At 54.9% G+C, this 25,251-nt stretch overlaps 4 protein-coding genes across 4 annotated transcripts in view; 1 reads left to right on the top strand and 3 right to left on the bottom strand.

Annotated features, from left to right (window-relative positions):
- Window positions 1-16,032, bottom strand: part of KDM2A (lysine demethylase 2A) — a 34,288-nt gene extending 18,256 nt beyond the window's left edge. Inside the window, exons 1-4 of the mRNA XM_066187314.1 lie at window positions 15,967-16,032; window positions 15,624-15,651; window positions 14,298-14,402; window positions 413-551 (exon numbers count right to left, since the gene is read on the bottom strand). Of these exons, the coding sequence (XP_066043411.1) occupies window positions 413-551; window positions 14,298-14,402; window positions 15,624-15,651; window positions 15,967-15,986 (292 nt within the window). The 5' untranslated portion in view covers window positions 15,987-16,032. The remainder of the gene's footprint in view (window positions 1-412; window positions 552-14,297; window positions 14,403-15,623; window positions 15,652-15,966) is intronic.
- An 812-nt stretch (window positions 16,033-16,844) lies between these two features.
- Window positions 16,845-19,119, bottom strand: RHOD (ras homolog family member D). The gene is made up of 5 exons (XM_066187321.1): window positions 18,687-19,119; window positions 18,095-18,182; window positions 17,774-17,883; window positions 17,552-17,686; window positions 16,845-17,445 (listed from the first exon to the last, which is right to left on the bottom strand). Exons 1-5 carry the CDS (start codon window positions 18,813-18,815, stop codon window positions 17,278-17,280), a joined length of 630 nt encoding a protein of 209 aa, XP_066043418.1. The 5' UTR covers window positions 18,816-19,119; the 3' UTR covers window positions 16,845-17,277.
- Window positions 19,120-20,299: 1,180 nt separating this feature from the next.
- LOC136291694 (mas-related G-protein coupled receptor member H-like) lies at window positions 20,300-22,306 on the top strand. Its single transcript, XM_066186839.1, has 2 exons — window positions 20,300-20,367; window positions 20,615-22,306. Exon 2 carries the CDS (start codon window positions 20,641-20,643, stop codon window positions 21,556-21,558), a length of 918 nt encoding a protein of 305 aa, XP_066042936.1. The 5' UTR covers window positions 20,300-20,367; window positions 20,615-20,640; the 3' UTR covers window positions 21,559-22,306.
- A 732-nt stretch (window positions 22,307-23,038) lies between these two features.
- LOC136292070 (mas-related G-protein coupled receptor member H-like) lies at window positions 23,039-24,721 on the bottom strand. The gene is made up of 2 exons (XM_066187316.1): window positions 24,643-24,721; window positions 23,039-24,397 (listed from the first exon to the last, which is right to left on the bottom strand). The coding sequence occupies exon 2, from the start codon at window positions 24,284-24,286 to the stop codon at window positions 23,354-23,356; it is 933 nt and encodes a 310-aa protein (XP_066043413.1). The 5' UTR covers window positions 24,287-24,397; window positions 24,643-24,721; the 3' UTR covers window positions 23,039-23,353.
- Window positions 24,722-25,251: the final 530 nt, after the last annotated feature.

The following is a 25,251-nucleotide window of genomic DNA, read 5'->3' as shown; positions in this document are numbered from 1 at the left end:
GACAAGCCTCAGACAGGACCCCTAAGGAGGGCTTGCTCCAACAGGCTGCTCCTGACAGGTGAACAGCCTGGATTTTGGTGCTCACTTCCCTAAGAAGCTCAGAGCCAAGCAAGAGATGCCTTGCAGAAGTGCTCCTCCCTCCTGGTAAATCCTCATGAGGGGCTGTGTGATGAAAAGCCATCCCATGGAGCCACGCGCATGGTGAAAGGAAGGGGAGACATCCCACACAGTCCTTGAATTAAGGATCTGGTAGACATGTGGCTGCAATTACAGGTGCTGACCCGGGCAAATCCTCCCATTCCTGGCTGCCACGTGTCCCAGCAAGCTGCAGACTGGCTCCATGCTCTTCAGAGCAAGCAGCTTCTGTGCCATTCCCCACATACTCCCTGGGACCAGCAGTCCCAAGACAAACCTTTGCCTTCCATGAAGACCACGAAGGTGGAGTTGAACTTGTTGGTGGACAGCTTTTCCTCGAGGTCAAACGTCCTCTTCCCTTCAATCTCGTCGTCGGAGATGCCGTCGTCCTCGTAACGCCGCCTCATCGTGCCACGCTGAGGGGAGACACACCAGCAAGGGAGAAGTTACGGACCAGGAAGGGAAGTTATGGACCAGGAGGAACAACCAGAGCCTCATCCCAACCTAGCACAGCTCAGCAACGGCCTCTAGGGGAGCCCAGGTCTATCCTGAACCCAAAACACACCACTGAAACATCAGCTTTGCTCCTCCTCCATACAGATTTGTGCTAATTGGGCTGGATGAGAGACAGATAATCACTCCTAATGAATTCCAAGGCAGAAATGCGGGAGGAGGGGAGAGAGTTTAGTGTAACTGAGGCAAAGAACAAAGTATCAGTTCCCCACTTTTACAGGTGCATCAGTATTTTTGCTGCACTGGAGGTAAAGGCACTTGTGCGTTTAAACCTCTGCCAGAACACCAATAATAATAATAAAAAAATTCTCAAGTTTTCATCTTTGGCTGTGCCTGTACACAAAAGGTGATTTATTTCCTTGTTTATGTGGGGAAGAATAGCAGAGTGGAAGGAACACTTTTCTTAGAGGGTCTCATAAGCACATCTGTACAGGGATTCTTGACAGACATCCTCTTCTGGCATTGCTGGATCTGGAAGAAATTACTGTCCCCAGCTGTTGGCCACCTGGCCAGAGAGCAGAGCCCTGCGTGGGAATGCTCCCTAAATCCCCTCAGATAAAAGGCAAACCTGCTCTGAATTAGCCAAGCTGCCTTCCCCTAATTAGGGATGTTCCCCTTATCAAGCGTGCACACCAACTGCTGGGCCAGCAGACAGCCAGGGACAGGATGGGGCAGGAGGTGACACAGCTGCTGGCACCTGCCTGCAGCAGGGAGGGGCAGTGTCACATCCCCAGCAACACCACCAGGACCAGCCTGTGATAACCTCACCAGAGAAAGAGGAATGACTCCCTCACACAGAAGCACTGCTTTAAATAATTTTTTTTAAATTAATTGGATGAACCAGTGCAGGAGCACGTAGGGACACACAAAGAAAGGGCTTTTCCCCCACCCCCTCCAACATTTAATTTTAACTCCCAGTTTTAAGCAGGCTGATGGATGCACAAGGGAGTTCCCCTGCCATCAAGACAGTCATTCACCTATTGTTAAGAGCCCATTGACTCATCTTTCCAACCCTCTTCCCAAAAACCTGAGCAATGAGGGACACAAACATCAGCCAGGCAGGAACAATCGGCTGCTCCTGAATGGGGCACTTCAGGCAGAGTCTTCAAGATCTTGCAATCAGGGACTGTCCAATGGCCCAGAGGATTAAACAATTGGGAAAAGGGCTGCTATCCTTTGTCTTAAGCCATCCACTAAAGAGTGGGATCTCCCTGTTTCTAGCAACACAAAAACTCACTTTATTTACAGGTTTTTACAGCGACACTTGTATAAAGGCAGGAAAATGTATTTTAAAAGCACAGACATATGGGGGTGGCACCAGCAGAAGTGACCTATACCTTGGGAACACTTCGAATTTCACACTGCTAAGGCTGGGCTGCAACAGCCCAAAAAACTGGAACTCCCAAATGCTCCCTCCGCCTCAAACTGAAACTGGCTCTTCCAAGGGGATGCATCAGAACTTGAAGTCAGAGACGCAGAGGTGTTATGACTGTGTTATAATGGATGATTAGCCCACCTCATAAAGCACTTTTCCTTAAAAATCAGGGACTCCATGAAGCCTCCGTGGTACTCAGCTTTAAAATGAGGGCACAGAGCAGAGAGGGCTCTGCCCTGTGCAGGACTTAGGGACAACGAGCCAACCTCATACTCAGCTTTTCCTGAAGAGCCCAGCATTTAGGGGAAAGGCCCATTTCCTATTCCTTACTAAATAAACAACACCAGAGAGGTTCAAGGCACACCTATGCCAGGCAAGGATGTGAATCACCTTTCAGCACGACCAACGTTTCACTTTTCCCAATCCAAGGCAAGTCTAGGACTACAGATCCCAGCAGGCAGCTCTGTCATTGATCAGAGGATGTGCACAATGAAGATGTGATAAATACTGTAAGATTAATTCGTGTTTTCTTTTTTTATAACATTTTATAAAACCTATATAACTGTAATCTGAGAGTTAGTTTGTATGTTACTGTATGATGTTCTTAAGCCTAAGGAATGCAGGGTTCCGAGGAATGGAGAAGACATTCCTCTGCTGAGAAACAGAGAATCACCCACCACCGAAAGAAAGGAGGGTGCCACCCATGGGAGATGGGGCCAAGCACCGCCATCATCGGCCATCAGCCAAGCCCTCGGCACCCCATATCCATCATCCCAATCTCATCAAGGACATACATCTCAATACCTGATTCCTGCAAACCCAGATGTAAGTTTATGTCTCCCCAGATAAACCATTCACCAAAATCACATCCAGAAAAGAAACAAGATGAATATGAATCCAAGACCATACACACAAAAGAATCGATGAAGTAATCGGTCACACAAGCCCGGGAACTGTATAAAAACGGACCCTGCACACTCCGAATTTGCGAACCAGAGGGGGATTCTGTGCCACAGGGGCAGGATTTGCGGTTCACCCAGTGCCAATTCCCGCGATCGGAACTGCGCTTTGGTTGTGGTTTTATCAGGGTTTTTCTATTTCTCAAATTCTTGATTTTTTTTTGTTTTTATTAATAAATTTGTTATTAATATTTTTAATTCACGGATTCGGCTTATCATTTGTAACAAAGAGGAGGATTCTGCAGTCCAAGGTCTCACCTGCTTTGGGATCAGGTGGGTAGTGACTCACTGCAGGACCAGGCAGCTTTTTGACCTGCTCCCTTACTCCAGACACTCACTTTTTAGAGGGAAAAACGGCTCTTTTGCCTTTGCTGGATTCAAAACCTCACCTTTTGGGGGAAAAAGGTTTGGCATGGAAAATCTGGCAAGAAGAGGCTATGTTCAAACCAATCCCTTAACAGATTATATTTGACTCCCTTGGCTACACTGAACTAGGAGCACAGGTTACTGCACTGGGCTGGAACTCAGGTAAGTCGCATTTGAGGATGACCCTTGGGATATCTGGGCTGGAATGCAGCTCCAGCCACAGACACGATGACCAGGCATTGTGTGTCCTTCTGGAAGTGGCACCAAGCCAGGCTCTGGATTGTGTAGAGCAGCTCATTCAACAGAAATGTGACCACGTGGTTGGGCCTGATTTGGATCCGATTGGTGCCATGGGTGGATGCTGGAGATGCACTGTGGCATGAGGGAGCCGTTCAGACTCTTTTCCCAGATCTCCTTCACAGCACAGCCTTCAAAGCAAACGGGTTGGAACCTTCAACCCAAACCACTCCATGACAAGGCAGCCACACCACAGAAGTGCAAACACCAGGAAACAGGGAGGAACACCTTAAACTTGAATCCCTTCGCAATGAGGAAACAGGGATGCAAAACACAGAAGGAAGGGGATTGTATCCTACCGCCGAGCAAATTCCAAAGTCTATTGCTCCTGTCATCGGCAAAGTATTAGCCACAAACCCCCTCCAGCTCCCAGGCAGATCAGCTTTGCCTGTTCCCATGGGCAGGGAAGAGTCTGGCCTCTTAACTGGTCCAGCATGGAGGAGAGTGGGATCCCAGCCGTGGCTGAGGACCCAAAAGCACAATGCAAACAGCTCCCATCCCATCGGACCCAGCCGGGGCCACACTGCTTTCATGTCATTGTTGTCTTGGGAGGGTGGGGAAAAACAATATTTCAGGGCCCCAGAGCAGGCAGGAGGAAGGAAAGACTTCTGTGCTTCCAGGCATGCGTTGTGGGGAAGGCAGCATCAGCGGGAGTTTTCCCCTCCTGGAGTCGGCAGCTTCCTCACAGCACAGCGACAGAAACCACAGACCCCATGTCCCCAAACTGGGTCTCTGTACAAGGACAGATGTGCTCAGCAGATGCTCCAAGAGCCCCTTTCTTCTCTGATGTGCCACACAGGGAATTGCTGCCTGGGTAAATAACTGGCTACAGGTGACACATGCAAAGTCATGACAACCTAATGCCAACCTCACCCCCCCACTTCTGACAGCACCAAGTTTGACCTCTTCCCAGGAACAGCTGGTTACCCTTGTCCCACAGCCTGTGCTAGGGACAGGGCTTGGCTGAGTATCCCTTCCCAGCACATTCCCAGCGTTCGTCCAGAGAATATCTGCAAATCACAGTCCTGGACTCTTAGGCTAGAACTGCTTCTTCCTGGGAGCGACTCCACACTATTGGGAGCCCATCCAGTATCAACCAATTCAGGCAGGGACACACAGCTTCCGAAAATGAGAACAGCAGATGTCCCCAAAACTGCCACCTGTGACAATGTTCTGAGTGAAGTTCAGCTCCAGTGAAGCAAGGACACAGAGTCAGGCACATTACATTATCTGTCAGACAACCTCAGCATTCAGTATTAAGTAGCCGTATTTAAATATCACTTTGTTTTCCCAGCTTTCTTTTAGGATTCAGGCACTTTTCATCCTGCTGAGAGTTTTACTAGGAAAGAACTGACAAGTGGCCCAAACCTCTTCTCTCTGTGTCAGGCAGGGTCAAGATAAAGGCAGTATATTCATCCTCCAAGACCAGACAGCCAGCAGTTCCCACCTAAGACAGCAGTCCTTCACCATTTCTTTCTGACCCTCCTGGCTACCATTCAATTAATGGAGGAAATAGGAAGCATGAATATTAATCCTGCTGACAACTATCCCATCTATTCTGATTCTTTCACCTGCATTCTACTTCACCCAAGGATTCCAGGGAAAGTGCCTCACGAAGCTCCACAGCGGCACTCTCCAAAACCCTTCCATGGAAACCTCTTTCCATCAGCAAGTGCTGCCTCCATGGGGCAAAGCTCCCTCTAACAGCAAAGGAGCTGACAAGTCAGCTGAAGAGAGCCAGAAACCTCCTCTCCTGGGAGGTTTTTTTGAGAGAAGAATGAGTACAAGGTCACATTTGAAAAAAAGAACAAGCAGTCCTTTTGCCGAAAGAGCCTCATGTATTTAAAGAGTGAAACCAACACACACCACAGTATTTTAGTCACTTCCTGTCCTGTCTGCTGCCATCCCCTCTCTCAGCGCCATCTCCCAGTCGCCAGGAACCTCTTCCTGCTATGCCACAGCTCCTTCCTCCTCAGGAGACCAGAGCACCCCTTGCTTTTCCTCTCCCTCTGCTTGTTGTCTTTCCAGAGCAGCTTGCCCATGTGAAGCCCCCCACAATCCTCTTCTACTCCTTTAACATGAAGAATGCAGGAATGTTTCGCCTCCGTTTCCAATCCCAAACTCATCTTGTTGCAGGTTTTTTTCTCCCTGGCTCCCAGTGTATCCACAGAACAGGGTGACTTACCAGTACATTTCTTTCTCACCCCATCCCTTCGCAGGTTTACTCTGCTGAAATGCACCCAAATTGATAATAAATCAACCAGCTCAACTCTCCTCAGTTAAGGAATTTAACTTCTCACATATTTTTACAGCAAACAACTGTGGCTCTTGTCTAGATAAATCCAGACCTGCAACATTCAAATCTCTTGATGGGTGTTCTGATCTCGAGCAAGTACCTGTGGGAAGTCCAGAACTCTGCCTCTGAGACCTCGTGCTGAGAATCCTCAGCAATTTTAACAGTGCCGAAGTGGGAATAACAACTTTCATTTCTCCAGGCAGCCTGACAGGAGGATGGACAAGCAGGGAAGCAGCCAGGCTGTGATCAGACAGACCCAGGGCACAGCAGGTGCCAATGCCAGAATGGGCTATGCAGGGAAAATCCTCCCTTGCCAGTGTTTCCAGACAGAGTGTGAAGAACCAAGGCACCAAGATTACGACACCCAATCAGCAGCCTGCCAGGTCACTGCTTATCTTAAGCACAAGAGCTTTTCCTTTCTATATCCCTCTCCAAGCCTGCACCTCCCACTTCAGCTCCTAGCCTGGGCTCTAAGCTCTGAGCACAGCACAGAGGCAGCAGGTTCTTGCCCTCTGTGCCCCTCCCACCTTCAAACCTGGACTCACCACTCCCCCAAATATGGGAGGCACCACTTAGGATCTAAAGAACAATCCCCTCAAGAGACTCAGGACAAGAGGAACCACTGAGCTTAACTCAGGTTTATTGCCCCTCACCACCTCCCATTTCTCTCAAAACCTGGAGTGCGGAATGGGCGTATCCCAGGTGGCACAACCCTGGACAAAGACAGACTCAAAGCACCAGGCTGAGGAGCAAACAGGATCTACACAAAGCTGGAGCCCTTCCAGGCTACCCAGCTCCAGGAGGGATTCCTATCACGAGCAAGGCTGGCAGCACTTCAGAATGACCAGGGAGAATGCTTTGGTTTGCACTTTTGGGTTACAAAATTGAACGTACGCAAGGATTAATTGGGGAATTGGAGCAAGGCAGGTGGGGAGGGAGCATGGAGCAGCCAAGGAGACTCCACAGCTGCTCCCAAACCACACAGTGACCAGCCAGAGCAGCGAAACCACGAGGCAGAGGAACATGCTAGAGCAGATCACAGATGGGCAGCTCTGGCAGCAGTCCCAAAAAGGAAGTGCTGCTCGTACGAAAGGATACGGCTCCTCATCCCTGTCACCTGCAGCCTCTGTCACACACAGCCACTGCCCCAACGGGCTTTGGTGGCACTGCCAACCCCAGACTGCCCATTTCCACCACCAGCCATGGCATCGGGACAAATCCTGCCTGGATTCCATGAAAGCCTGGGGAAGCTCTTGAAAGACCATCTAACCCTCCACACCATTTCAAGGCTGAACACTGACCTTAAGTGCTCAAAGCCATCCTTTGACATTCAGCCTTCTCATTTCTGGAGAAGGCTGAGAAAACCCCTTGAATTACATCCCACCCCTTCCCAATCAGAAGAAATCTAAGGAAAAAACCCTGCCTGGAGCCCTTTCCCTGCCAGGTATCCCCAGCACGGGCTCTATGCAGTCAGGTGGATGAGCAGTACCAGCTCTGCTCCTTCTTTTGCTTTCTGCAGAAAGGCAACAGAATCTCCCCCAAATGGAACAAAACAGACCAAACTGCCCCAAAAAAGGTTGGCATGAAAATTATACACCTTTAACTCATATTCCCACCACTGAGGTCACACAGATCAGGAGGCAGAGACCCAGGACAAGGGACAGACAGTGCACATGCACTCAGAGGTGCAGCTGACCCAGCAGCAGCAGGTCAGTCCCAAGTGACTTCATTCCTTGCTGGGCACCTCTCTATCTCCAGCACACTGAGAGATCACAGAACTAGCTTGGATTTTTTAATCAGGGAAGTGCTCACCCTCCAAATTTCTCAGTGTCCCAACCCAGCTCTGCCAAAACCTGTTGCCAGTTCTGTCCCATCAGCCAGCCTGAGCAAGGCTGGACCACAGGAGTACTGGGATAACAAAAACACAGGAAGCTTTGAGGTTTGTACTGCAATTTCTGCTCAGCTGACGCTGTTTTTTAAAGGGAACAGCAGCAGGCTGGCTGCATTGCAGGCTATAGGGCTGAGGATGCTCAGGGAGAGGGAAAACAACTGAGGGCCATTGGGAAGAACATGAACAATGTGGGAATCCAGCTACTAGGAAGGATATTTCCTCTGGACTCTGCTGTTACACCATCCCTGCACACACTCCCTCCCCCTCTCCTCCATAAGGAGCCCAGCACTCTTCCCTTTCTTACTCCAAATGGGGCAAAGGGGCTCAGTGACACATGGAAATATTTATGCACAGCAAATTAAAGACACTGAGGCAGCCTGACCTTAAAGGAGCATGCACTGCCAGCCCTCCTTTCCACTTCCAGCTGCCTCAGCTCGATCCCAAGTTTACAGCTCCCAGGAGCCAGGGGTACGTGGAAGAACAAGGAGGACTTTTCTCAAGTGGTATTTTCTCCCAAACTCTGTCAGGACTGGCTAAAACACAACGGGATGGTGCCCTCAGCTCCCAGCCCTGAGGACCAGCATGAACAAAGCTAATGGAGCCTCTTCCTTGCTTGACCTAAAAGGGCGTGTGGGGGCAGCTTTATTACAACTCTTTTGTGTACAGAGCAGTGGCTAAAATACGGAAAATCCACTACCCTGCAACCCGGAGAGGAGCCCAGCCCAAAAACTTCTCTGCTTTAAGTTCCTGGAACTTCCAGAGGGATTCAAAATCCCTGGAAAGCCAGCTCATTGCTGTTTACTCCCAGTGCTGTTGCTACAGCAACAGAGATGCACAAGCATGGACACAGGAAAGGGACAGAACCCCTGGGCAACAGCTCCATCTCCTCTCCCCCCATCATGGACTCCCAGGATACACTTTGACACCAGGTTCACCTGAACCACCTCGAGTGGCAGAAAGCAACACCCACAGCCAGCCATGAATGTTGCCCACCTGGTTCCCAAGAACTGGGAAAAGAGGTAAACAGGGAGCATCAGCAGCACAGGGAGTGCAGGCCACTGTGGAAAGGGAAGAACAACACCAAAGTTCCTCACAGGCCCCTAAAGGCCCGGCCATCACTTCCTCCTCTGGAATCAGCAACACTGTTCCCTCAGCAGCAGCAGCAGAGATCTCATCCTGAAGGGAACTTCTCCCTTTATACATTTTCAGAGGACAAGATTAGGGCAGCACCTTGTTTCTCCACTTTCTGAGCATATCACCATTTTCCCACGTGTGCCCTTTTCCCCCCAAATCCAGCCAGTGACCTGTGAATCTGGGGGGCTCCTGACATAACTAAAAAGGCACTGACTGGGGGCACAGGGACGGCTCTCCTGACTTGTCAATGTCACCTCCAGCTGGGATAACCCCGGGAAAACTTATTCCTGGTTATTATCGGAACATAAATGAAGCCTGCAGAGATTGTTTGGTAACTTGTAGGTAACTGGAAGTGCTCCTGTGGTGTTTGGCTCCTTGCTTAGTCAGCACTGCAGTTTCCAGGATACACTCAGGGCACAGACAGGCTCAGGACACTAAGAATCCAACAGATATTTACCTCCTGCATCCCTCTCTGCTGACAGGGAACAGCATCCACTTGGTTTCAGAGACGTATTCTCCCAGGGACCAGCACAGTCATGCATCTGGCAGGATCTAAATGCTCACAGGGATTTCTAAAGCTTTCCAAGAATAGCCTTCAGTTGCTGCTAGCTTCCACCAAAGCCCTGCCCAGACCAAATCTGAACAGCCCCTGAATTATTTAGAGCTCATTTATTACACCTGGGTCATTTGGAATGACTCATTTGTAGTGCCTCCAGTTTGAGGCATGTGGGAGAGATTAATTACCCCCCTTGCCTGGGTCCTGTCTAGACTGGGCAGCTGAGGTGTGTCCAGTGGACCAGGGACATTTGGCCAAGGCTGGGTTTCACACAGGGCACTGAGGAACTCCGGGAAGGAGCTTGGCTTGACAGGAATGGCCAGTGTCACATTTCAAACATGGGGAAGAGGGAGCAGGTGATGTAAAAATACCCAAATTCTCACCCAGTGCCTGGGGCTCATCCCATGCTCAATGTCTGCAGGGAGCAAAATAGGCAGGGGGGTCACCCCAGCACACTCATGAGAGTCTCAAATCAGTGGGAGCAGCCCTGGGAAAGCCAGTATCTAGCAGGATTGGCCTCTGTCACCCCCCAATACCTGGGGGTGACAAACACTAGCAATCTCCAGGGATCATTACCTGGGCAGCTGCACAGGACAAACAAGAAGTTGTGCTGAACCTGACGGGATTGCTCCTTGCATCCCATTGTTGGGATACCATGAAACATTCAAGATGGAGCAACACAGGAAAGGCAGGAAGCTGCATCGTCCTCTTTCCTATCTTACCTGACACAGGCAGCCCACAGCCTGCTACCCCTGACCTCCCTCTCTCAGCTTTGAGGCCATTTATCTCTCAATCTATTCCTATCCTGTGAGAAAAAACTGTCACAAGTGTCCTGCCAATATGTGTGGGCCTTCCTGGCCCCATGACTTGTGTCCTGCATTGACATCACCCCATCCACCCTGCAGAAAGGATACAAACAAGTTGGAAGCCACAAGATTCCAGCTGTTGGGACTCCAGGCACTGGCCAGAGCCAGCAGTGCCATCCCTCAGGCATGGGTTGAGCTTGGATCACTCCACAGCACGCAGGGCTGCAAGAAAAACCCTGTCCTGCACACTCCCCAGGTTTCATCCCCCAGCTGATGGCTCCACATGCTGCAAAGCTCATCTGAACTCTCCCAGGGGATAGCGTGGACACCGACATGTAAGGGCACGTTTGGTAACTGCTGTTTACAGGAGAGGCCTCGGCTTCTGGCTGGTAGGGACAGGCAGAGCCTCCTCTCAAATTTCACACGAGGATCTGAGGATCTGACCAGAGGGCAGGGCAGTGCTAAGGCAGGACACAGACTGCCTCAAGCCATGGGACAGAGCACTTCACTCCCCGGCTCCCCTCTCACCTCCCACATTCTCCAGCACCCACAGCACTGAGGTCTCCTGCTCCATGAGCCTATTTCCCTTCATGGGTGTCAAAACCCTTCCCACAGCCAAAGTAAGGGTGGCACTGCACCCAGCCAGGGACGGTCACTTGGGGCCAACACCCCAACAGGGGCTGTGGCTCAGCCCCCAGGGAGGGTGAGGCTCCCCCTCAGGCTCTCTCCAGCAGCAGAGCCAGTTTAAGAGGTTCCTACCCCACCCTGTCTCCTCATCTCAACTTCCAGCCCCATCAGGTTTGCTCACTACTCCAGCACAGGCAACAGTTGGGATTAGATGCCTCCCCCCTGCCAACTTCCATCCAAGGCATTATCCACCCCTGAGGCAGCATTCACCTCAGGGCCATCAGCTCCCGGGGCACCCACCGAGGGAGGGAGAAAACCTCTTCAACCAGCTCAGCTACGCCAGCAATCCCTGTCGAGCAGGATTTGTCCTTTGGATAATGGCATTCCCCTGCTGTGCTCCCAAGCCATTCCCAAGTGATCCAGTGCTGCTGCCCTTCCTTTCTCACCCTGAACGTTGTCACTGCAAGCACAGGGCAGCACTGTGGTAATGTGCTAATCCCAGCTTGCAATTCACAGGGCCTTGCTAGTCTCAGTTCACAGCACAGGCCTGCCAAAATGAGCCCTGGAGCAGGCAGAAGGTGAGATTTCCTCACACTTCCAGCACCCAGGAATATGGCAGGACTGCTCTGCAGAAGTGCAGGCAGGCTCCGCGAGCAGCAGGCCAATGGATCTTTTTCTCCAGAGCTCTTAAGGAGTCCAGGCTCCTCGTGGGGTGCCCAACGGCCTGGTGTGACATGAGCTGGGTGCAACCACCCAGTGACAGCCAGCAAAGACTTCCAAGCCTCAGAGAGGGACCATGGCATTGTTAGTGCCAGGGCTGAACTGTCACTCAGGCTCAGGACACAATAGAGCATTTCAGCTCCTCAGTTAAGGGCCTGCAAAACACGCAACTCCAGCTTGAAATGCTGGCACCTCAGCCCAAGCCCCAGAAACTGCCTCGTTAGGGAGCTGGGCACAACAACACTCACACAGAATTAGCAGGAAACTACTCCACAGTGCCTGCAAGTCCCAATGCCACTGCTCCCAGTCTCTGGGTGAGGAACACAGACATCCCATAAGCTGGGCACCTCTGGGTGCCCTCCACACTCAGCATCACCCACTGCCTGCATGAGCCTCCCAGAGCTCACCAGGACACAGCTGCTCCCACAGATGGTCTTGGAGGGGTGCAAGACATCCTCCCAGTGATATCCCTGAGTCCAGAGCAATTCACCCAGGCCTGTATTATCCTGGGAGTCATGGATGCAGAGCCTGAACGAGGAGGCAAGCACAGTTAGGGCAGTGCAATCCACCTAACCAAAGTGTCATTGTGCCACACAGGCGTGCGTGAACGGGCAGAGAATTCCTGCAGGAACATGACCATGCCTGAAGCAGAGGTGAATTTCTCCTCCAAACCCAGACGTTTCACCAACACTGATAAATTCATTCAGGAAACAGACACACATCAGATTCTTGTTGAACCAGAGGTAGGCGACATTAGTGCAAACTAAATAAAATACAACAGAACACTCAAGATTTCCTCCATGTCCCGATGGAAGCCAGTCAGGAAAAAGATGCTGTCAGTGTGATTACCTGATACACCAGAGAACAAACTTCCCCTGCCATCTCAGATGTTACCATCAGACCACACAATTAATTCAGCTCCCCCACCACCATAAACTATTCTGGTCCAGGTTGTTTGGCTGGTAGGACTACTGTCACACCCGGATCACACCTGGATTTTTTTTTTTAAAATACATTTATTTCTTGCTAGCTGAGCCCCAGTCACACACCAGAAACACAGCTGACAGCAGCAGAAACACACTGTACCACCAGCTCACCACTTCTCTACCTGGAACTTTTCATTTAGGCCTACTAACCCAGCTCCCAAGTCCAAGGCAAACGTGGGGTATGAGTAAGTCAAATCATGCTCTACAGAAGAAAAATAATCATCTTTTAAGGGTCCTTCAGCAAGAGGTCATCACTGACACAGCAGGAGCACATAATGAGCTGGAAGTTTCCAGGAAAAGCATGGCAGGAGGTACGAGTTAAGCCTTACCCACCACACAGGGGTCATGCCTCGTCCTCTGGGCCTCAGGCCAGCACAGACAGCACACGAGGCCACACAAGTCCAGGTGAGCCTCACCCTGCTGCCCATGTGCCTTCCCAAACCCCTTAAGCATGGAGCTCATCAGCAGGCATTTATCCAGCTTAGCACACTCTGCTGGAGCCCAGCCCACCTGCAGCAGGACACCAACTCCTCTTGATTTTTATTTCAGAGATAAAAAGCATTTTAAACTGACAAGTTCCTGGCTGATAGTCCCCTTCATCTGCCATATCTTTATCCAGATGTTTTGGTTTACTCCTGGATCACACCCCAGTCAAACAAGCACCTTGAGCTGCATCCTGCACAGCTGTGGGGATAAATGTGTCAGGATGAGATGGGACTGCTGCTGCTGATGCCAAATTAAAACATCCACCAAAGCACTTGGGAACTCCCCAGCACCCAGAACTGCTCATCTTGAGGAAGAAGCTTAATGTCAAGAACCACACAGCCTCACACCAAATGATTCCAGAGAATTAAAAGATAAGGATTTACCTTTCTGGGCAGCACCTTGAAGGTGAGGGTACAGGTACTGCTGTGAGTCAGAGGCACTCCACCACAGAGTTGCCACTTGCCCCCCCCAGGGGCTTGAAACTGCCTCAAAACAGTGTGGGAGATCCAGTAGCTTCCCTCCTTCCCTGGGATCTCCAGGAATATCACCTCAGACTCTAAGAGCAACTGCTCCCAAGCTGTTTCCAGTTACAGCCCAGTTCCCATACCACTGGATTTCATGCAGTCCTAGCAAACAACAGCACAAACACCAGAGCTTCTGACAGGGCCAGACTGGGACCTGAATGCTGGAACAGTTCCCTTGAAAAGAAAACACTGGGAAAAGACACAGGAAAACTGGAGCTTGAAGCTGGAGCTGTTTCCCCCAGATTTCACAGCCACTCAAATCGAGAATGGTAGCACACAGCGTGTCAGGTCCTCTGCTTTTCACAGACACATAGAAAAAAACCTGTCATGACAGAAACTACACTGACACCAGTTTCATGTTCCTGTCCCAAAGCTCATTCCCCAGGCTCAGCCTCCAAGCCCCCTTTCCAGAGCTCAGCAGCCAAATTCCCCTCATTAGGGCAAACTTGCCGACACAAAAGGACTCACAATGCCACCTAAGGCAAGCCCACCCCTCTGTGCAGGCTGCATCCATCCACCACCAGCCTGTTTGAGTTGTTTAACCCTGCTGCCAGGAAAAGCCTTTCCCTCCTCCAGCTGCAACAGAACCAAGCCTGGAACAGGACTGTTTCAAGGCCACCACTTACCAGTCTTTGGCTGTAACGGATCCGTTCTTCCTCGGGCTCCATCTCCGACTCCTCGGAAGAGAGCGAGAAGGACACGCCAGGACTGCTGTCGTCGTCCTCTTCCTCCTTGGAAGCCACAGGGAAACAGTGAAGAAGGGCACGGGGACACGCATACCCCTCACTTCCCTTCTCCCTTTGGAGCCAACCCCACCCTGCTCTGGGGGCTGAGAGAACCCAGTGGATGAGCCCAACCCGACTTTTGAGGCTCCCGTTCTAACTCAGAATAAATGCCAGGGTAAACGACTTCACAGCTCTTCTGTAACACAACAGGAGCTACAGGTCTCCCACCTTGGCTCCACACTACCACCAGCAGCTCCACTGGCCCATAGTGGGATAAAAACCAGGGAAGGTGCTGTCAAACCCCGGCTTCCCCAAAATTAAACACTGGAGAGCCAACTCCTCCAAACGACACAATCACTGTCCTCGGGATATCCTGTACCGTGGTACCTGGGAGAAACTACACTGGTACAGGACATCTCTCATGATCAGGGAAGGCATTTGGGATCTCTCCTACATACAGCACCCAAGCAGGGAGGCAGTTAGGGATCTAACTCCTGACTGGAAGAGACTTAAATGCTGAGCTCCTCAAATGTGCCACTTTGTGACACCACACACCAACCTGGGAAAACCTCCCAGGGCGTCAGATGGCACCTACACTTTTTTTTTTAAAGAGACAGAAACCAACCAAAGCCTGGGTATAGCACGACTCTTAACCCCCAGGACCATGCCTAAATCAGACCTTCTGGGAAGGGAATCAATCAGGGAATTGGAACGGGGAAGGGGATCCGCCAACCCCTTGTAGTGTTACAGAACCGCTACGACCACGCAGGGAGAACTCGCTCCCTCCTGCTCGTCCCCGACCCCCGGCTTCGAGAGCAGAGCATTCCCAGTTCCGCCAGCACCTTCCCCCACCGCCTCCCGTGGAACCACGGCACCAGGACTCCCGGCTCGGCCGAGGGAGGCAGTTTCCCCACACTTGCCCAACTCTGTTTATAAACAACCGGACAACCGGAGCGCAGCGCTCCCGCCCCGCCGCGGGGGAGGGGGCCACCCCCGGCCCGCCGGGCCACCCCAACCCGCCTCCGCCGGGGCAGGACGGGGGGCGGGAGGGAGGGAAGGAGGGTCCCCGGGGAGCTGTCAGCCGGCACCCGCCGCCCCCTCCCCAACTTCCCGACGCGGCCTCCTGGGGCCCGGCAAGGGGAGACCGGCCCGCGCCCGCTCCCGCCCGGCCGCGCTCCGGGGCCCCGCACAAACTCGGGGCTCGCCGGTGACCCCCGCGGTGCTCACCAGGTCTCTCCTGCGCCTTTGTCCTCTTCTATCGCCGGCACGGGGGGGGGAACAGAACAGACGGAGGAGGAGGAACCCCCCGGTCAGCAGCAATCGCGCCTCGGCCCCACCGCGCCCCCGGCCCCGCCGCTCACGGCGCGGGCAGCGGGCGCTGACAGCCCCGCCGGCCGCCCCCCGCCGCCGCGGCCCGCGTCCCCCCGCCACCGCCGCCGCCTCCACCACCACCGCACCCCCCTCGCCGCCGAGTGCCGGGGCTCCGCGGGCGCCGCCCGCCCCGTGCCGCCCGCGCGGTGCCCCACCGGCGACGCCGCCCCCCGGCCGAGACGCGGTTCCCCCTCCTCACACAGAAGCCGCCGCCGCCATTTTGAACCCGTCAGAGCCTCACATACACACCGACGCCGCGCGCACGCGCCGCACGCACGGGCTCTCCCCCCGCCGCCACCCGCGCGTCGCGCGTGCGCCGCGCCCCCCCGGCCCCGCCCCGCGCGCGCGCGGCTGGGAGTGACCACGCCCACTCCGCCAAGACCACGCCCCGTCGCTTGACCACGCCCCTTCGCCCAGTGGCCACGCCCTTGGCGGGGAGGCTGGAGAGGGGGAGCCGCGGTGGGATTTTGGGGGTGGGGTTCGGGGCCGAAAGCGCCACTCCGTGAGGTTCCCCGGTGTCCCCGCGTGCTTGGCGTCTGCCCGCACGGCTGTGCTCGCCTGTATGGGCGTCTGAATGCAGAGACACGGGCACGACCCTGCACACACCTACATAACTACATACAGCTCCTTAGTTATGTGTTACAGATATTAACAGTGTTTTTATAAACTATATATAGTTGTTTAAATAGTTATACCCTAACTATAGGCAGTGGTATAGATAATAAATATAGTGACATGGATGGTTATAAAGTAACTATATGGTTACATAGACATTATATATGAATACATATATAAAAACATACGTATGTAACCACACATGGTTACAAACGGTACCCCTACAGACCTGTATGTGCAGCACACGCCTGGACACGCCTGGACACATGGTCAACCCAAAATCACCAGGTGACCCCATCCCAGTGGCCTCTCATCCATCCTGGGCCCATGGTGGGACCCCGTGTCCCCAACACCCCCCTCACATGGGTCCCCCACACCCACCCCACATCCCCGACACCCACACGGAGTCCCCGATGCCGCCAGGCCATGCAGGGCTGCTCCTGCCCGAGAGACCGTGTCACATTGACGAGTTTTGTGTCACTTTAATGGCAGGAGATCACCCTGCAGTCACCCCGTGTCACCCTCCGGCGCTGGCCTGCCAGCAGGAAGGGGAGCCCCCAAATCAGTTCTCTACTCCCAGATCCTGGCTGCCTGGGGGTGCTGGCATCCACGGTGGGACAGGATGCTGGGATTCCTGGTGGGACAGGACAAGGGGTTCTCAGGTGGGACAGGGACAGGATGCTGGGATTCCTAGTGGGAAAGGGGCAGGACCCTGGGATCCAGGCATGACAGTTCATGCCAGCGATGCTTTCCTGCTGTCATCCAATGCTGACCAGCGGTGCCAGCCCCGGGTCGGCATTCCGGTGGCAGAGGCAGAGGTGTGGCAGCAGCCGCGGTGCAGTCGGAGCTTGGGGACAGCAGGAGATCCCGGGAGGGCTGTGCTGAGCCGGGGGGCTCAGAGGAGCACGCAGACCTTCCTGGGTCTCGCCTTGCGCTGCCTCCGGCGGGCGGCGCTGATGGCGGCATTGCAGGCTGTCACGAAGATGTTTCCAACGTTATCCTGATATCTGGCCGAGCATTCCATGTAGGACACGGCGCGGAGCTGCCGGGCCATGGCCTCTCCCTGCGGGGACACAGAGAGTCAGACCACCCCAGGACCCCGCTGTCGCACTGTCCCGTGCTGGGGGCTACCCCTGTCCCGTCCCGTCCCACCGGGAGGTGACACCCACCTGTTGGCAGGAGACGGGCTCCATCCGTCCATCCTTCAGCTTCTGCAGCACCTCCTGGTCCTGCCGCAGGTCCATCTTGCAGCCCACCAGCAGCACTGGGACCCCCTTGCAGAAGTGGTTCACCTCCGGGTACCACTGCGAGGGGACATGTCACCCAGGGATGGGCCCGTGTCACCCAGGGATGGGGACAGGGGACAGGCAGCACCCCCGGGGTTGCGTTACCTTTGTTGGGATGTTGTCAAAGCTGTTGGAGTCGGTGACATCAAAGCATATGAGGACAACGTTGGCATCTGAGTAGGACAGAGGGCGAAGCCTGTCATAGTCTTCCTGTCCTGCCGAGTGGGGAAGGAAACCATTACACACCAGCCTGGGACCATAAAAACGACATCTGTGGGGATGGCTGTGGGTTAACCACCCACCCCCGCCCCACAGTCATGGCAGGGGGATACCCCTTCAAGGTGTGCCCCGCATGTGGGACACCCCAAAACGCCCAGGTGGGAGAGTGGGGGGCACAACTGCCCGCCCTGTCCGCTCCTGTCCCACCTGCTGTGTCCCACAGGTGGATCTTCACGGGCTTGCCGGCAACATGGAGGGATGCTGTGTACTTCTCGAACACGGTGGGGACATAGGCCTGGCAGGGGACAGGGAGGGAGTGATTCAGGTCACACAGGCAGCTGTGGGGCACAGTGATGGAGGGGATCCCAGTGGGAACAGCACAGAGCACAGGGAGGCAAGCAGGGAGTGGGAAATGGTGCTTCCTCCCTGGGGCAGTGGGATGGGAACCACCTTTGCCCCCCAACCCAGGGCAATACATAGCATCATGGATGCCCCCGTGAGACCTGGGGATGCAGGACAGGGGTTCTGGGGTCCCTGAGTCCCGTTATGTGCCCTCACTGAGGGACAAACCCTGCTCCCCACCCTGTGACCCCCCAAGAGAGGCAGAGATGTCACAGACCCCCATCAGCTCCAGGCTGGCCCACCCCCTGTCCCCTTGTCCCCATGTCCCACTTCAAACGTCCCCGCTGCTGCCACCGTGTCCATCCCATCGTCCCATCGTGCGTCCACCGCCCTTTGCCCGTCACCATTCCCGCACGGGGACGATCACCCGCCCACCAGGGGACAGCGACCCTGGTACCTGGGAGAAATCCCCTCTGGCGAAGGCCAGCAGCAGTGACGTCTTCCCGCAGCCGCCATCCCCCACGACGACAGCCTTGATCTCGGTTTCGGGGGCTCCTGGGCTCTGCCCCCCGCGCTCCCGCTGCATGGGGGTGTCCGGTGAGGCCACGGTGCCCGTGTGGCCTCGGCGATGACAGGGATGGGGACAGGGAGGCGGGAAGCACCCGCCCGGTCCAGGGTGCGGCTGTCACCCGCCTGCCGGGCCCGCCCGCCGTGGGGCTGGGGCCGCGGCGGTGGCAGCGGTCGGGACACACGTACAGGTGTCCTGGCACACAGGTGACCTTCTTCCGGCAGGTCCTCGCGGTGCACAAGCGTCACACTGCCACCTGCATATCCTGCCTGCCTGTGTGACACTTCTTCGCATTCCTGCCCGCTGCTTCTGGCACGCTCTCATCCCCATCCCACTCCTGATCCCACTCCCCATCCCAATCCCGCTCATGCAGATCTCCGTGCACAGCTCAGCCCTCACACCCCTGGGATGGGACCCCTGTGCCCTCCCCGATGCCCCATTCCCCCCTCCGAGCCTGGGATTTATTGCCCTGAGCATCTGCGGGAGGCAAAGTCCAGGGGTGGAGGGAGGCATGGGAGGGTGACTCACTGCCCTGGCCCCGATGTCACTGCCACCCCTGCTGTCACACCCGTGCTGTGCCATGCTGAGCCCTGCCCTGCCAGGAGTCTCTGTCCCCGGTGCCCAGCTCAGCAAACACCTGGGTGAGGGGGCAGCCACCAGCCTCTTGTCTTTTCCTAGTGATTCCAACACAAGTGGGACAAGCTGTGACACCCTGCTTTGCCCGGGGACAGGCCATACCAGCAGTGATGTCCACCATCTCCCTGTTTGGATGCCCCCAAGACCCTCTTCCTGACTGTCAGAGTCAATGCCCTCTTCTGCCACCCCAAATCTTCGGTAGGGGTGAATGGGTGCTTCGGCTGCATGCAGGGAGGGGTGTGGTGTCGTGTGTGCTGTCCCCTGCCATCCCCTCATCTGCCACCAGCCTCTCCAGGCTCTCTCAGTGGGTAGCAGAAGGTCCAGGAGGGCTCTGGAGCCCCCCAGAGACCAGTTGGAGTGAATCCAAAGTGATGGCTCGGGGAACAAATTCCAAATTCTCACCCAGGCCTGATGCAGGATGAAGTCAGAGGAGAGGGATCCCCATGCTGGGAGGCTGGGAGGCAAATGCACACAGTAATGAACAATCTCAGAAGGATGCCAGCATTGGGGTGGGATGGGGAGAGGAGGCTGGAGCACCATCAAACAATTAGGAAGGTGGCAATTACCAGTCTAATGAGATATCAGGTTGAATCCTAAAAGCATCAAGATTCTTTCACAGCAAGATGTAACTGCTGCAGCGTTCGTCCTCTGGGGTATTCGCTCGGACAAAACATTTCCTTTCCCGCAAGACCAACAGAATTTTGACGGGAGAAGAGGCAGCCTGTGTGCAACTGCCCAGTGCTCTCAGTGCCTGACCCGTGATTGTGCAGAAACGCCCCAAAAAGCAGCTTTATTTGGGAACAAATAGGCTGCTTGGAGCTTCTGAGGAAGTGGAGACCCCAATTTTCCTCACTAGAGAAGACAGCGCCAAGGAGCACCAGAGGGAGAGAGCGTGCCCTGCTCAGACACACCAACAGGTTGGCCACAAGGAAAGGTAGGAGATGGGGACCAGAGTCCAGCCCTGGGCACTGCTTGTGTTTCCCTGGATGTCCCCAAAGCCCCTCTCACCGCTCCCATGGTTGTCCTCAATTGGGATCAATCCAACCCTCCCTCTGCCCTCACCTCACCCTCAGCCATCCCATGTCCCTCCTGTCCCCAGCCCTGTTGTGTCATCTCCCCAGGATCCCTCTCTCTGTCACATCCCCTGGGGTCCCACTAACCCCCCTCTGCTCTGTTCACAGCTGGGGACCACATCCCACCTTCCACCATGGAGCTGAACCAGACGTCCCCACCTCCCTCATCTCCTGTAATAGACACCGAAGGAGATGATTCCTGTGGGATCAATGTCACTGATGTGGCCATAGACAGTGTCACACTGCTCATCTGCCTCTGTGGGCTGTCTGGGAATGGGGCTGTCCTCTGGCTCCTTGGATTCCACATCCGCAGGAACCCCATCACCATCTACATCCTCAACCTGGCGGTGGCCGACTTCACCTTCCTCCTCTTCATGGTCCCCTCCTCCCTGCTCTACCTGCTGGAGGACGTGTCCTGCTCACCTGTAGTGTCCCTGATGTACCTGAGGTCCCTTCTCCTGCTGTCCCTGTTCTCCTACAACATGGGGCTGTACCTGCTGACAGCCATCAGCATCGAGAGGTGTGGCTCGATTCTCTTCCCCCTCTGGTACCGCTGCAACCGTCCTCAGCGCCTGTCATGGGTGGTGTGTGTGCTGCTCTGGGCGCTCTCCATCACTGTCATGGTCGTGGTCACCTCCCTGTGCCTGTCACAGGAGCACGAGCACTGCCAGGTGGCTCTCATCTCCATGTACGCCCTCAGCTTCCTCATCTTTGCACCACCCATGGTCATCTCCAATGTGATCCTCTTCATCAGGGTCCAGTGTGGCTCCAAGAGACGCCAGCCTAAGAGGCTCTACATCGTTATCTTCCTCACTGTGCTCTTCTTCCTCATCTTTGGAGTGCCTCTCAGCCTCTGGAATTTCCTTCAGCAGCTCAGCCACACTGTGGTCTCCTCCCAGGTGGTTTTCCTGCTCGCCTGCATCAACAGCAGCATCAACCCCTTCATCTACTTCTTAGTGGGGAGCTGCTGGAGGCACTGCTCTATCGTGTCCCTCCAGGTTGCCTTCCGGAGGGTTTTTGAGGAGACAGGGATCACCACAATCTCCAGTTGAGAGACCCCTGTGGTCCCACCGGCCATGCAACCCGCTCCAGCTTCATGCTCGGCTGCCCACCCTTGCTCCCAGCCATGCCTGCAGGTCATCTTCCTGCAGCTGTGAGTCAGGATGCATCCCATAGCTTTTCCCATCCCACTGATCCATGTTGTGTCCATCCCCATCTCCATCCCTATCCCTATCCCTATCCCTATCCCTATCCCTATCCCTATCCCTATCCCTATCCCTATCCCTATCCCTATCCCTATCCCTATCCCTATCCCTATCCCTATCCCTATCCCTATCCCATCCGCATTCCCACCCCAGTCCTATCCCCAAAGCATCCTCATCTCAGCTCCCCTTCCCCGTTGCCGGTACCCATCCCATCCCATCCCATCCCATCCCATCCCATCCCATCCCATCCCATCCCATCCCATCCCATCCCATCCCATCCCATCCCATCCCATCCCATCCCACCCCACCCCACCCCACCCCATCCCGCAGGTTTCCCAGCTGGCGTCCGCTCCGAGCGCGGCCCGTCGGGCTCTGCTGCCCTCCGGTGGGAATATTTGGGATTGCCGGCATCCAGACCCTTCCTGATCCCCTCTGACATCCCAGATTCTCCGCTGGGGCCGCCTTCCCCCCTGACAGCCCCGCTCCTGCCCCGCTCCGTCGGGGATCCCTGGCAGTGTCTCCGCTCCTGGCCATTCCACGCTCCTCCGCCCCAATAAACGCTGATGGATCCATCCCGCTGTCGCCTCTTGTCCCTCTCCAGGGGAGGCTGGGGGGTGGGGCACCGCGGGTGAAGTTCTGGAGGGATCTCCCAGAGAAACAGTCCTCGAAAACCGTATGAGGCAGTCTGGGGTGAGCAGCCCATGGGCAGGGACTGGAGCCTCAGGCACGGGCCCGGGTGGGATGGGAAGGACGAGATGTGGTGGGGCTGCATGGGGGAGCGGGATGGGAAGTTATGGGGTGGGTTTGGGACGTGGTGAGGCTTGTGGGTAGGTGTTGGACATAGTGGGAAGGTGTGGGATGTGGTGGGGCTGGTGACGTCGGCGGAGGCGGGTGATGCCCGCGGATCCCATGGCGACAAACACAGGTGTCACCCTGCTCCTGGAAGGGGGAGGCCGTGCTGAGGACCACAGCCTCCTCCCCTCCTTGCTGCTGCACCATCTGAGCCTGCTGAGGGAGCAGCTGAAGACAGCGGAGAGTAAGAATTTCTGAAGGCAGAGAGTCCTTTGCACCTGGCTCACAAAATTAAAGACCTTCAGGGACACCTTTGCTGTGACACTCTCAGAGCAGCCAGGGGGGAATGCTGAGCCCCTGGGCCATCCTGTACGTGCCGGCTGTGCCGGTGCCAGCTCAGCTTTGGGCACTCTGGATCATGGCTGCCCCAGGGAGCACAAACCGTGGGTGTGTCCCCTTCCCCCTAGCCACATTCCCGGATGGCAGCAGGAGCCAGAGGAGGCTGGGAAACACTGGCAGAGGGGGCGAAGGCAGCTCAGCATTAACAAAGCTGTTTATTGATATCAGACCACAGTGGGATGCAGGAACCAGGTGCCAGGGAGGATTTTGGGATCACAGTCATGTGGGGCACGATCCCTTTTGGGGAATAGTGTTGTAGGACCCATGAGAAAGGAGGAACTGTGCTCCTTGCAAAGCATCCCTCCCACAAGGCCCTTGGCACTGCCCCTGCTCCCTTCTCCTGTGGGATTACAGCACCACAGGGAGGGTGGTTCTGTGGATATTTATTAATCAAGTGGCTCAAGGAAACCTTCAGCATCTCTGAGGTCCTTCAGCAGAGCAGTGGAAGGGATCAACAGGCTGGGACAGCTGTGTCCATGGCAGGATCATTGTTGTGAGCAGTGTTTTCTTCTGGCTCCTCAAAGAGCCTCTGGAGGGAGAGCCGGAGGGACCCCAGGGAGCAGGGTCTCCAGCACCTCCCTACCAAGAAGAAGATGAAGGGGCTGATGGTGCTGTAAATGCAGGAGAGCAGGAAAATAAGCTGGGAGGACACAACGACGTAACCAAGCTGCTGAAGGAAGTTGGAGAGGCTGAGGGGGAGAGCAAAGAGGAGGAAGAAGAGCACAACGAGGAAAGTAACAGTGTTGAGTCTCCTGGGTTGCTGCTGGTGGGAGCCACATTTGACCTTAAAGAAGAGGATTGTGGTGGAAGTGACCATGGCCGGGGCAAAGAGGAAGAGGTTGAGGGCGTACATGGAGGTCAGAGACACTTGGCAGTGCTCGTGCTCCTGTGACTGGCACAGGGAAGTCACCGTGACAATAACAGAGATGGAGAAGGCCCAGAGCAGGGCACACACCACCCATGACAGGTGCTGGGGACGGCGGCAGTGGTACCAGACTGGGCAAAGGATGGATGTGCAGCTGTTAATGCTGATGGCTGTCAGCAGGTACAGCCCCAGGTTGTAGGAGAACAGCAGGAGCGGGAAAAGCGCCCTCAGCAACACCAGGGGTGCAGTAGTGGAGCAGGACAATTCCTCCTTCAGGTAGAGCAGGGTGGAGAGGACCACGAAGTAGAGGAAGATGAAGTTGGCAAAGGCCAGGTTGATGATGTAAAAGGTGGTGGGGTTCCTTTGGAGAAGGCAGAGGACAGCCCCGTTCCCGATCAGCCCACAGAGGCAGATGAGCAGTGTCACGCTGTCTACAGCCACATCGGTGACATCTATATCACACAGGTTGTCTCCCTCAGTGGGTGAGGCAGGAGATGGGGACACAGTGGTCACCTCCATGGATGAATGCTGGGCAGGCAGTGGGATGTGGCCCCTGGCTGTGGTCAGAGTGGATGGGGAGTCAGTGCTTGGAGAATCCCAGGATGGACCATGCGGCTCCTCTGCAGCTCCCTGCAGTGGGAAGGATTCAGTGGGGAGGAGTGAGATGTGCAGGGGAGGAGGGTGGTGGAAATGGTGGGGTGGGAGAGGGAGGTGGGAGGGTTGGGATGTTCAGCAGGGCATGCAGAAGGGAAGCGCAGGGCAGAGGAGGGGAGAGCTGGGGAGGGCACTGTGGTCACCGGGAGAGGGTGGCAGGAACAGAGCAGTGCTGGAGGAGAGGGAGGTGGGGTAGGGAGGAGGGAAAACATTCCACTGACCTGTTCCCAGTGGGGCAGCAGCAGGCAAAGGGAGTCTGTGCAGATCAGTGGCAGTTCCCGGTACCTAGTGCTCCTTTGGGATCCATATCCTAAAGCGGCTCCTGCCAGGTCAGTAACATGAAGGAGAATGTGCAGAGACCACCAGGAGCTCCCCACTCCTGTCCCTCTGGGTCCTGTCTGTGCCCTATCCTGCTGTTGTTCCCCAAGGCTTGGTTGAGTCACAGAGGAGTCGGAAATTGCATCTTTGGTTACGTCAGAGCTCCACTTCTACAGAGTCACTTGCCATGATTTTTTTTAGTTTTTTTGTCCACTAAGGAAGTTACTTTTGCCAGATGCTCCACATACACAGTTTTGCAATTGGCTGCTCATTTCTTCCTGATTAGAAACACTCCACTTCCCTGCAGAGTGTCTCCCCTTCTCCAACTGCCTTCCCTCTCCCAACAGGCCGCTACCATTCCTCATTTCTTTTCCCTGAGAGATCATGGTCCCATCAGCAGCAGAGGGCTGCTGGTGGTGCCGGTGACACTGGAATGCTGGCAGTGCCGGCAGCGCTGACGAAACAGCTGGGCTCTTCTCAGAAGCATTTCACATTCTGTGAAGAGCTCCGTG

Source organism: Chamaea fasciata, unplaced genomic scaffold (genome assembly GCF_029207755.1).
Source record: "Chamaea fasciata isolate MVZ Bird 193981 ecotype frontalis unplaced genomic scaffold, bChaFas1.0.hap1 SCAF_7, whole genome shotgun sequence".
Classification (NCBI taxonomy): Eukaryota; Metazoa; Chordata; class Aves; order Passeriformes; family Sylviidae; genus Chamaea; species Chamaea fasciata.
The sequence above is the reverse complement of the archived record's forward strand: the minus strand, read 5'-3'. Positions and strand labels throughout refer to the sequence as shown.